General features: G+C 44.5%; 3 protein-coding genes across 4 annotated transcripts; 2 read left to right on the top strand and 1 right to left on the bottom strand.

Annotated features, from left to right (window-relative positions):
• The first annotated feature begins 917 nt into the window (after positions 1-917).
• Positions 918-1,862, top strand: LOC148064572 (uncharacterized). The gene is made up of 4 exons (XM_087809498.1): positions 918-1,235; positions 1,296-1,406; positions 1,464-1,595; positions 1,667-1,862. The coding sequence occupies exons 1-4, from the start codon at positions 1,212-1,214 to the stop codon at positions 1,751-1,753; spliced, it is 354 nt and encodes a 117-aa protein (XP_087665624.1). The 5' UTR covers positions 918-1,211; the 3' UTR covers positions 1,754-1,862.
• A 901-nt stretch (positions 1,863-2,763) lies between these two features.
• On the top strand, positions 2,764-9,580 carry LOC148064571 (uncharacterized). The gene is given in 14 exon segments (XM_087809880.1): positions 2,764-3,224; positions 5,997-6,362; positions 6,434-6,500; positions 6,503-6,739; positions 6,811-6,890; positions 6,950-7,018; positions 7,080-7,244; positions 7,293-7,411; positions 8,158-8,223; positions 8,290-8,391; positions 8,537-8,663; positions 8,721-8,820; positions 9,135-9,199; positions 9,202-9,580. Coding segments are annotated over 14 exon segments (1,968 nt in total). The 5' UTR covers positions 2,764-2,978; the 3' UTR covers positions 9,361-9,580.
• ubald2 (UBA-like domain containing 2) lies at positions 9,518-11,106 on the bottom strand. Of its 2 annotated transcripts, none has more exons than XM_087809882.1 (3): positions 10,890-11,106; positions 10,176-10,229; positions 9,518-10,100 (listed from the first exon to the last, which is right to left on the bottom strand). In XM_087809882.1, exons 1-3 carry the CDS (start codon positions 11,007-11,009, stop codon positions 9,777-9,779), a joined length of 498 nt encoding a protein of 165 aa, XP_087666008.1. In that variant the 5' UTR covers positions 11,010-11,106; the 3' UTR covers positions 9,518-9,776. The 2 variants fall into 2 exon arrangements, with proteins under 2 accessions (XP_087666008.1, XP_087666009.1); XM_087809883.1 differs by having other exon boundaries at positions 9,518-10,097; positions 10,890-11,105.
• Positions 11,107-12,586: the final 1,480 nt, after the last annotated feature.

Below are 12,586 nucleotides of genomic sequence, written 5' to 3'. Positions count from 1 at the left end.
GAGTCTGTTATGCAACTATTAACCTGTGGTTCAATAAAGGATTCTGCAGTTGCAATCTTGTGTCCTGACTAGTTTTTCCTTCAGATATTTTAATTCAATTGGTATATTTGTACTTTCCATTGCTCACGCTTTTATGTATGAGGAAATGTGTAGCTTCAAATATTTGTCTAACCAATATTTTGCTTCAATTGAAGTGATATTCCCCCAGAATTCAAGTTTCACTTATTTTCTACTCACCCTCATGTTGGCTAAAGAATGAATTGGTTTCAGAGTATGTGAATTAAAATTCATACAAATATATCATACTCATAATTTTTGGGGGGAACAATTCATGTCCAAGATACATCCTCAGATCAAGATGAAGACCAAGGCCATTGAGCTCTAGTTGCTACATTAAAAATGTCTTTTTTTTTTACAATATAAAGGACTGTTTAATTTTTTTTTACTAAAACTGTTATACTTTGTTTTTTAATTATTGTTGAACAGTTAATTCCCACCATGCCATTTGTACTTCAATATGTACTGGCGAATAAAGCTGCTCTTGAATCTTGTTTATTGTTTGCATTGTCTTTATAATGTGTATTATATGTTCTAATATGTGCATGTACTTCTGAAACAACTTCAGTCCTCAATGTGAGAAGAATATCAATCAATCTTGAATCAAGTACCATCTTAACACGTGAAAAGTCATTTTAATAAGACCCTCAGCCTCTATTCATAGCTCATATCTATAATAATATTAATAACAAATGTATATCGAATTAACCCTTTGTCAACGTAACTCATCCTGTAGTCACCTGGGAAAGTTTACTCGTTTTTTTTTAATGTTTTTTCGTTCGCTTTGTCTCCCTGGCGCGGTGTGTCCCTTACAAGGCTCCGTCTGTCTCCATGGGAACGCAGCTGTCCCTGAAGCTAAGCTAACTTTTTCGGGAGCGGCGGGAAAAGACGGAGCTTTGTTTGTTTTTCAGACGTAAACATGTTTTATTCGCCACTTGTGTAGAAACCTGTACAGGTGAACCTCACACCTGCAGCTTTGTAAATAGAAACAATAAGAAAAAAACTGGTGTGTCGTCGCGGATCCTCTTCTTTTTTTCGGGAGTTTGGCTGCAGCGGAAGTGCCTTTGAGCAAGAGGGTCTTCTGAAGAAGAGGAAGACAAGGATGGAGAGTTTGGGTTTGAGTTGCTTCCACTTTTCCGCGGAGATGTGGTCACATGAGAGCGGCGGACGATAACATGGTAAGGGATTCGAACCCTCGACTGTGAAGTCTCCAGGACTGGATCTCATGTGGTCTCCAGGTGGTGCCCGTGTGGGAGCTGGCCGTCCCCCTGCCTGCAGTGCTCATGATCACCGTGGCCCTGTACGTGGTTCTGGTCGGCGTCGGACTGTGGGTCCGGTTCTGTCTGAAGGTGAGTTGGACCAGAGTCGTGTTCGCAGAAGAGACCCTCAGGTGGTTCTGTCCTCAGGACCGCTGCTCCTGCCACGACTGCTGCCCGGACTTCTCCGTGTGTGACCAGTGTTTCCACCTGGCGCAGATGTGTGACTTCCGCGCGCCCAGCCTGCGCGCGTGCCTGCCGTGCACCTGTCCGACCCCCACCGTGAGCTCCCCCCCCCTCCGTCCCTCTGTGATGACGCGCTCAGGTGTGACGGACGTTTTTTGTCGTTTCAGTTGGGACGCTGGGACTGCGCGTGCACGTGTCAGCCACCGGAGTGCGAGTCGTGCAACTGTCTCTGCTTCGAGATCCGGATCAAGTAGGAGTACCTGGAGAGGACCAGGTGTTGAGGACCAGCGCCCCCTTCAGTTTGATCTGAGCACGACAGTGTCTTTGCTAGAGGTTTTTTTTAAATAAAGTTTTTTAAGCTGATCTACATGAGGCGGGATTTGTTTCTTCATCATTCATAAAAAAAAAATTCAAAACATTTATTTTATGTAAAATAATAGTTATTTGTTAATAATCACTTTAACAAAGAAATACATTTTAAACAAAAAAGTCCATTAAATAAATAAAATCCAATGAAAAAGTTGATTAAATAAAAACAAACGTTTTCAAGAAAAATAAAATAACGTTTATTCAATAAAGGTTTTTTTTAATTTTTTTAAAATAGTTACTTCAATATAAATATATATAAAATTTCAGTTCAATCATGAAAAGTTATCAATTTAATGATAAAAACGCCTTTTAACTAAAAGAAAATACAATAAAAAGTTTAATAAAGAGTTCCTTCCATAAAAAAAATATTCTCAATCAAAAATGTTATTTTTAAATTGCTCAAATCATTTTCTTCAATCAATAAAACATATTTTTGCTTTAATTGTTTTTTAATTATAATTTAAAAAATAGTTGCTTCAATAAAAGAAAAATCACAACAATTTCCCTCAATATAAAAACATAAAAAAAATATTCACAAGTAGAATAATACAACAAGTGAAAAAAGCTTTGACATTTAAAAAGGAAATGAAAGTAAACGTCGTCTCACCCAGTCAGTTACTCTGCCTGCTAACGAGCGAGGCCTTGAACGCACCGCGGGGTTCTGTTGCCTAGCGACCGAAAACGCTCCGGTTTGTGTCCAGCGTGGTGACCAGCGGAAGTAACAACATAAAGTAAGAGGTTGTTACAAGCGCTACATCCGGTTTGTCCCGGCCTTACGGTCCCTCTACAGGGCTCAAGTGTCCAGTATAGTAAATCCTAACGAACCCAACAGAACCGCTGACACATGAGTCACGTGTCTGTTTGAAGATACGTCACATACCTGCGTGTTGTTGTCGCTGCACCGCGTCTTATTTCACGGACTTAACTGGTGGTTTCCGGTGAGCTCGTGAACTTGACACATCTTTTCCCCGCAGGTCATGTTTGGGAACATTGGACTTGGAAACACCAGCCGGAACCACCGCAGTATCCCGGAGGTCTGACCGGCGTGTTCTGGACCAGTTGGGAACACGGACTCCAGGTTCCGTGTCCAAGTGTCAATCATCCCCCATCATGTCGTCCGTCAGCTTCTTGGACCTGTTGGACTCGTCGATCCGGGACTCGAACCGAGCGGCGGTGGACTTCTCTTCTCTGTACCGTCTTCTTCACGCGCTGCTGACCCACCTCGGGATCCGGGATCTGATCCTCCGCTCCGGACTTCCGATGGATCAACCCGGGACGGACCCAGAACCGGTGGCGGAGCTGGAGGAGGAGAGTCTCCGAGGGCGAGTCCAGAAGTGTGAAGACGAACTGACCCGGGTGAGAGAAATATCTAAACATTTGCCCACAAATCTATGAATATTATATTTATTTTTGTCAACATTTTACTTTGATTTTTGATTATACCATTTTATTCATGATGTCTTTGTGTTTAATTATTACATTTGTGTTCAACAACTTCAATGTACGAGTCATAAGATTCATAAGATTCATTATTTTAATCTTTCTTTTAATTATTTATTTGTATTTATTCTTTAAAAAAATTAAATTAAAATGTAATCAAGTCGCTTGTTTTATTTTATTAAATTTATTGTATCTACTTAATTCATTCTATAATGTATCTACACCACAAACAATAAGAATTAACCAAATAAATATATATTTAACACATTTTAAAATGTCTCCCCCACTTGATATTAAAAAAGATATTTTGTTTTATCTACACTGAACACAATTTATATATATATATATATATATATGAAACCCATCTGCTAGCATTAGCGTTAGCCTCTAGCTAAGCTAACAAGTTTTGCCTTCAGTTTAACTTTTTCAACTATCATGTGTCACAGAGTAACTTGTTTAACTACTAATCTAACGACCAGAAGAGCAGATGAATAAAATAAAATCAGTTAAGAATGTAACATTTCTGCTGCTAACAAAGACACGAAGCAAACGCATGACATCATCATCACGTGACTGTCGGTCAAACTCCGGCCAGACCGACCCCGGGTCCTCGCCCTGGTCGTGCCCGGGGTCGGGCCCTGGTCACTGTCAGCGCTTCAGTGTGGGAGAAGGTCCAGGACCTGGAGCGGCGCCAGTGACCCGAGGATGATGATGACAGCTGAGACAAAGGCGTTGGAGGGGGACGGGGGACGGGGGGGGGCATCTCGGATGACCCCGGCGTGTCGTCCGGGCGCCACCTCACCTGAGAGCCACTCGAAAATCTAAATCATTCATACTGACCCCTCGCGGCCGGGGTCACAGCAGGGGGCGCTCTCGCTCGCCCGTCTTCTCCCACGACACGCCCACCGACCAATCAGGAGCCTCGGAGACAAACCCGTCGCCATGACGACGCACCCGCTTTTCCTCAGTAACACATAATTTGATGAATTATTGACTCTTGGCAAACACACAAACACACACTCGTACATATTTCATGCCCGGGCTGGTTAATTAACGAGCTGTGGGGGGGGGTGAGCAGTTCGTGTGACACTGGTCACACACCAACGCGCGCACACTTCAGGAATGTCACACACACACAGACACACACGCTCAGGAATGTAACGCACTGTTTGTCAGGAAATGAAAAGTCATCTGGTGAAGTGTTGTTGACGAGTCACGGTCGGTGTGAGAAGATATCGACACACTTAAGTGTCGCAGTAATACACACAATATTTCATCAATAGTCAACAGAAATGTATCGAATATTTATATATTCAATGTATTTATCAAAGTAATTAAAGTGAAATACGCAAATATTCACAGCGTTTGTTCATTTTTGTGTTGCAATAAAACTTCTGGCCTCTAGATGGCAGCAGTCATTACGTCCTCCGCAGCTAAAGAAAGAATGATGACTGAGGACGAGAGGATACAATGAGTCCAGCGGCTTTTAAAGCTGATGTTTGGACATATTTTGGTTTGAAAACAAATGAAAGCAGTTACAAGTCATGTGGTCTGTAAATACTACAACACCAGAGTCAAGTACTGGACAATACTACACACATATACTTGTTACTACACTATCACAACACCAGAGTCAAGTACTGGACAATACTACACACATATACTTGTTACTACACTATCACAACACCAGAGTGAAGTACTGGACAATACTACACATATATACTTGTTACTACACTATCACAACACCAGAGTCAAGTACTGCACAATACTACACATATATCCTTGTTACTACAGTATCACAACACCAGAGTCAAGTACTGGACAATACTACACATATATCCTTGTTACTACACTATCACAACACCAGAGTCAAGTACTGGTCAATACTACACATATATACTTGTTACTACACTATCACAACACCAGAGTCAAGTACTGCACAATACTACACATATATACTTGTTACTACACTATCACAACACCAGAGTCAAGTACTGGTCAATACTACACATATATACTTGTTACTACACTATCACAACACCATCGTCAAGTACTGGTCAATACTACACATATATACTTGTTACTACACTATCACAACACCAGAGTCAAGTACTGGTCAATACTACACATATATACTTGTTACTACACTATCACAACACCAGAGTCAAGTACTGGACAATACTACACATATATACTTGTTACTACAGTATCACAACACCAGAGTCAAGTACTGGACAATACTACACATATATACTTGTTACTACACTATCACAACACCAGAGTCAAGTACTGGACAATACTACACATATATACTTGTTACTACACTATCACAACACCAGAGTCAAGTACTGGACAATACTACACATATATACTTGTTACTACACTATCACAACACCAGAGTCAAGTACTGGACAATACTACACATATATACTTGTTACTACACTATCACAACACCAGAGTCAAGTACTGGACAATACTACACATATATACTTGTTACTACACTATCACAACACCAGAGTCAAGTACTGGACAATACTACACATATATACTTGTTACTACACTATCACAACACCAGAGTCAAGTACTGGACAATACTACACATATATACTTGTTATTACACTATCACTATATATAATATCATTGTATCGTGATTCGACATGAGCAGGTCTTCCCTCTGATCTCCTGCAGGTGAAGGTTCTCCTCGAGATGAAAAACCAGGAGCAGACGAGGGAGGCCGAGGAGGTGAAGGAGCTCCAGGAACAGATGAAGGAGATGATGCTCCTCCAGGAGCAGGTGGTGGAAGTGAAGGAGCTCCGGGAGCAGATGCAGGAGTTCCAGGAGCAGAGGAAGGAGATGGAGGAGCTCGAGGAGCCAATGAAAATTGTGATGCTCCTCCAGGAGCAGATGAAGGAAGTGAAGGAGTTCCAGGAAGAGATGAAGGAGGTGAGGGAGCTCCAGGAGCCGTCCAAGCTGGTGGAGGTCCTCCAGGAGCAGATGAAGGAGCTCCAGGAAAGGGCACAGGAAGTGACCGACATCCAGGAGCAGATGAAGGAGGTTGAAGGCACATTGAAAACTCACTATGACATCACTTCCTGTTTGGCTTCACCTGAGTTTCTCTGTGGCAGACGTGTGTCACCTGGGAGGTCCTCCACGCCGGCCTGGTCCTGGGCCAGCAGGTAAAACCCTCATGTCCGTGTCAGGTGTGTCACTCAGACCGATCTGGTCCCAACAGGTTGAACCTCTGGACACCAGAGAGTCCAGAGACGTCCCTGTAGGTCTCTGGGGGACTCAGGAGTCAGGACTGCCCGGGTCCAGCCTGCAGACCCTGGAGGTCCTGCGAGACCTGGGCAGACTCCTGGACCAGAGACTGGACCAGAGGGTGAAGCTGCTGGAGGAACGGAGGTCGGATCAAAACCAGCTGGTGGACAGAGGTGATGTCACTTCCTGTTAGATCCATCCAACTTCCTGTGAGGATCAGACCATGCACTTCCTGTGTCCGCAGGTTCTCTGGTCACCGACCGGCTGAGCAAAGACCTGGAGCAGCAGAGAAGTTTGATTGACAGCCTGATGAAGCAGCAGACGGTGAGACCTCCGACATCTCATGACCGATGATGTCATCATGTCTTCCCGTGTGTCTTCAGGATCTGACCCGGTCTCTTCAGGATCTGGAGCAGAAGACGAGCACCAGGCCTGCGCTGGAGACGGAGCTGGTGAGTGATCACGTGACCAGAGGTCCTGGTCTTCTTTGTGTGATCATGTGACTGGTTCCAGAAAGTGGATCAGATGGTTCTGGACAGCAAAGTGAGTCAGAGGGACTTCGACTCAGTGACCGAACAGTTGAACTCCATGTTCCACGAGCTGCTGAACCGAGTCTTGGGTCAGGAGCAGAACTGGCAGCAGCTGATGGAGCGACTGTCCAGTGAGATGGACTACAAGGTGAGTCCCAGGTTCTGCACGAGGAACGGGTTCTGACAGTGTTCGCAGCTGAACCGGCTGGAGCTGGACTCTGTCAAGAAGCAGCTGGAGGACCGATGGAAGAAGATCCAGTCCAAGCTTCAGACCCAGGAGGAGCCGGAGAACCAGGACGCGGCAGGACTCAGGAAGTAGGTGAAACAGGAAGTAGCTGAAACCTGATGTAACTGAAGCAGGAAGTAGGTGAAACAGGAAGTAGCTGAATCCTGATGTAACTGAAGCAGGAAGTAAGGGAAACAGGCAGTAGGTAAAACAGGAGGTAACTGAAAAAGGAAGTAGGTGAAACAGGAAGTAAGTGAATCAGGAAGTAATTGAAGCAGGAAGTAAGTGCAACAGGAAGTAGGTGAAACAGGAAGTAGGTGAAACAGAAAGTAGGTGAAACAGGAAGTAGGTGAAACAGGAGATAACTGAAGAAGGAAGTAACTGAAGCAGGAAGTAATTGAAAAATGAGGTAACTGAAGCAGGAAGTAAGAAACAGGAAGTAGGTGAAACAGGACGTAACTGAAGAAGGAAGTAACTGAAGCAGGAGGTAATTGAAACAGGAGGTAGGTGAAACAGGAAGTAGGTGAAACAGGAAGTAAGTGAAACAGGAAGTAGGTGAAAACAGAAGTAGGTGAAACAGTAAGTAGGTGAAACACGAGCTAACTGAAGAAGGAAGTAACTGAAGAAGTAAGTCATTGAAACAGGAAGTAGGTGAAGCAGGAGGTAACTAAGGAAGGAAGTAAGTTAAACAGGAAGTAACTGAGGCAGGCAGTACATTCTTGAGGGATACTACAGCACATTTGTTTTCAGGAAAACACAAAAAGTAAAAAAGTAATGTCAGTGGATGCGCCAGAAAATGTTGAAACAAATGTTTAAAACTTGACTTCCTTCCCAGACAACTTATCGACAGATTCCACTGCCTGTCATGTGACCGACCCATCGCCAAACTCTCCCCCGGAACGTGAGTCTTCTGCCCCTAGTGGTGACACGTCTTCTCGCGCTCAACGTGAACCGTGTGTGTCTGCAGGAGGTTAGTGACTCTCCCGTCGTCTCCTGGTCTCCCGTCGCACAAATCCATGCGACCGTTCACCGTCTACGCTCTGGAGCAGTTCCGGCATCACTACAGGAGGTGACATACTGTATCCTCTCGTCCTCAGTCATCGCCAAAATATGATTGGAAAGCTAAGGAAATAGAAAGAAATTGTGTATCGATGTCTTGTTGAACAAACACAACTCCACTATCGGATCTTATTGTCTGTTTTTATTCCCTAAAGCAGCAACGGTGTTTCTGCAGCGGCCGACCAGGTCATGTCACGCAAAAGTGGGCGGAGCCACACAGCCGCGTCGGGCGGTCAGCGGCGCACGAAGCAGTCCAAACATCAGACGGAGGCGGAGCTTCAGGTAGGAAACGGGTGACCCGAACGACACCTGAGAGGTTCTCACTCACATGCGTGTCAGTCAGAAGAGGTGGACATCGTGGGGCTCGACGGACACGTTTACCGAGGGCGCCTGAACGCATCGCTGGAAACCAAACTTCCGAACATCTCAGGAAAAGATGGTAAATGTTCTGATGATGTCGTCGTTAAATTGTACAATTCTGAGTTTGGGGGCAGGAGTGGAGTGAAAGTATCTGGATGTTCTGTTCTATGTTAGTCTTTGTATCCTTTTTCTTTGACCTATGTTCTTTATCTTTAGACTTAGATTGTGTCATCTTGTTCTTTCCCTTTATGTTCTTATTTTATTTTATTTTATTTTGATTTCTTTTTCATGAAAAATTGCTGTATTTTCTGTGGCTATTGGAAAAAAATAATTTAATCAATAAAGTTTTACCTTACCTTACCTTACTCTGTCATAATAACATGTTTCCTGCAGGTTCATGTAAGACTGAAGACAGGAGCAGAAGCTCGACTCACAGAAGTGAGAGCAGGGGTGAGTTCTCACACACACACACACACACACACACACAGATACTCATGTGTGTTTCTCAGGCTCGTGTGGTTCTGGTCGGCCTCGCTCTGTGCTTGGCTGCCCGTCCCAGGGATCCATCCTGGAGACGCACACGGCCGACCTCCTGGACCCGACGCCATTCCAGATGTAGACCACTGGAGGCCTTCAGGTGGTCAACAATCAATCAATCCTAAACAATGACGAAACAAGCAACGTGACGCCGAGGCCACTCTGGCGCCCTCTAGAGGTCGAGGATGACACGACATGGCAGAGACATACCTTGTGACTCAAAACACACGAAATTGCAGCAACAAAAAGTTGCAACTTTATTTGTCCAAACTAGAAACTAAATAAATCTTTTATAAACCAGATTTGAACATCTTAAAAAAACGTAAATATCCAGCAGCCAGTCGTGACTTCTCTCCGACAGATGTTTCTGTTCCTGTCCAGGAGAATGTGTCTGCTGGTCACTTCCTGTCCCACAACTCATGGTCAGTGCATTGTGGCGGCTGGTTTCACAAAGTTTTTGTCTTTCCTGTCCCCCCCCAGTGTGACCCCACGAGAGTCTCATCTCTGTCCGTGGAAGGCCGAGACAACAGTGGGCTGCTGGGAGTTGCTGGGCGGGGCGGCGGGGGGCCACATGGGGGCGCTCTGCATGTGGAAGTGATGGGTGCGGTGTGAGGTGGGCGAGGAGGGCGGTAGCCAGGCGGGCTGGTGGCTGGGCGGCGACGACGCCCAGAACGACCCGTAACCCGAAGAAGGGGCCGGCGGCGAGCACGCCATGTTGGAGGGGCCGGAGCCGCACTCCGACGCCCGCAGCTTCGAGAACATCGTGATGGCGTCCGGGAAATTGGGCGGCGTGGCCGGGGTGTTCCTGGGCGTGCACATCTGCTGAACACACGAGAAAGATCAGTCTGGTGTGAATAAAACCATGAAAAGATTACATTAGTGAGTCACGGCTCTTACCATCTGGTGGTGACCCGGTATGTTGGTCTCCTGGAAGAAGGAACTCAGCGCCGTCTGCACACAAACACACAACACGTCAGCGGTCAGTCCACACAGGAAGTCTCCTGAGCGTGTTGAGAACAATCCAAACAAAGGCAACAAGTTCACACACGTCCTGATGACTCAAGTTCTCCACAAATGTTTCCCACAACACTCGAGCTTCCTGTACTCACAACTGTTTCATGAAGGAATGGCTTTGTTGTATGAAAAAATGGAGATTAGGTTGTTCTTTTAGGGGGGAGGGGTTCAGATAAAAAACCGCTTTAAAGTTTAAAAAATCGATGAGGAGAAGTTTGTTTATGACGGAAGCAGATCATATGTGTCGTGATCTTTCACCCACTTTTCCCGAGTGGGTGTTTGCTGGTGAAATAACATCCAAGGAAATCACAGGAGTTTATTTAAAACATAAAAATACACAAATGACGTCGACTGTGGTTCGAACTGTTGACTTTTGAAAGTATTTTTTTTTCAGTTTTAGTCGAACATGAGCTAAGCTACGCTAACAACAACTAGCTTTAGCATTGACACGATGTAAACAAACCCCCGCTGGGTGTTAGCTTAGCTCCTTAGCATCGGAGCGTCAACTCATCCACGACAACAGATCCCCCGCCGCGTCCACGGAGACGGGCCGGCGGACACGGAACCACACGCTCGTGGACCTTCGAGCTCCCTCACCTCGAACTGCCAGTGGGCCGCCTGGAGCAGCTGCTTCGCCTGGTCCGCGGCACATCCGGCCGTCAGGACGAACTGGTTGATCATGACCTGGTGCCGGAGCTCGTCCATGTTCACCGACATGTCAGGGAGTCGCGAGAACCGGGAGAGAAAGCGTCGAGGTGTTGACAGTCTGGAGCTCCACACCCGCGTCCGTCTGCAGCAACAACAAAGTCTGGATGACGTCAGCAACAACAACTGCAGGCCGCGCCTGATTGGACGGGCTCGTGGAACGTTGTGCCAGCTGTGTCCTGATTGGCCAGTCGGGGATGAGGTTTGAACCGAGTGTGCGTTTGATAGCAAACTCATAACCGCACGGGTTGACGGAGTCACGCTGAACGTTATGGACGGTCCGCCCGCCTAGACGGAGCGGTGAGATATCGAACCACAAGACCGTGTCCATTTAAGATTCCTCGACTTGTTTGTTGAGAAAGTTGTTTTGTTAAAAGCGTCTAAAATATTCAGATCAAAACTCCTCTTTGTTTCTTCTTCAATCGACAGGTTTACTGAGCGTGGATGATAATAATAATAATAATAATAATAATCTCTATTTATATAGCGCCATGATACAACTTTTATTCTTCCCACATTGTGTAGTTTTTTAAGTAGTTCACTAATAGAAGTTTAAACGTACATTCACGTTATATTTTAAACTTACATTAAAACGATACCAAAACAAAGAAATAATAACAAATAAAAACAATAATACGATAAATAAAACAAGAAATATGACCTATAAAAACTATAATGATAAAAATAATTATAATAAAGTCAATAAAACCAAACGCAATCGTAAATAAACTAATGATAAATATATCCACGAAACACGCACGAGGTGTTGACAGTTGACAACACAATAGCACACACACACACACACACCCACACACACACCCCCACACACACACAAACACACACACACAAGTGGGGGTTGGTTAGTTATTATAAACACTAGTTAAAACATGTTTAAAAAATAATAATCTGACAGCGGGTAGGAAACATCTTTGGTTGTTTACTTTAAATTATTATCTAAATGATGCCTAATAGTTTTGTTTATGTATTTATTTGCTAAAGTAACATTTACAGAACAAGTATTTCTATCCGTGTGATGATCTTGAATATCATTTATTAACTTTAATCTGTTTTTTACTTGAATAATTAATCATTATTTACATGTCACATGTATGTTAATGGTAATGTATCCATTGTTTAATGTATTGTATTATTATTTGTATGATCTATTATTATTTTGTTCTTCACTGATAACACAACAAAAACCCTGTGTTGTGTTTTCAACTGAGAGAATAGAGAGCTTTGATGACGTCACACCGAGTGTGTAGCAAGTGTGCGTCAAAGTGAAGCGACTCTTGACTTAAGCTGTGATCTTATGGTCACTCGTCCTCCAGGATCATCGCAGTGACCTTTATGTGTCTGGACACCCACTGACCCACAATCCTCCTGTGTGAGTCTCTTTGTGTTGTTGCATGTTCTGATCCGACAGTCTGTCAGTCAAGTCCAACACCCCCCCCCCCCCTCGCTCCGTCGATCTCCTGCTGACCTCTGACCTCGGTGTCGACAAACTCCAGGTGAACACGAAGACAAACCAATGAAAAAGGTTGATTTGAGATCGATGACGGATCAGTGATTGACATGCGATCATGTGT

The sequence above is a fragment of the Callionymus lyra genome, chromosome 15, assembly GCF_982586985.1.
Source record: "Callionymus lyra chromosome 15, fCalLyr1.hap1.1, whole genome shotgun sequence".
NCBI classification, from domain to species: domain Eukaryota; kingdom Metazoa; phylum Chordata; class Actinopteri; order Syngnathiformes; family Callionymidae; genus Callionymus; species Callionymus lyra.
Note: the sequence above shows the minus strand (reverse complement) of the source record. Positions and strands in the feature narration are given on the sequence as shown.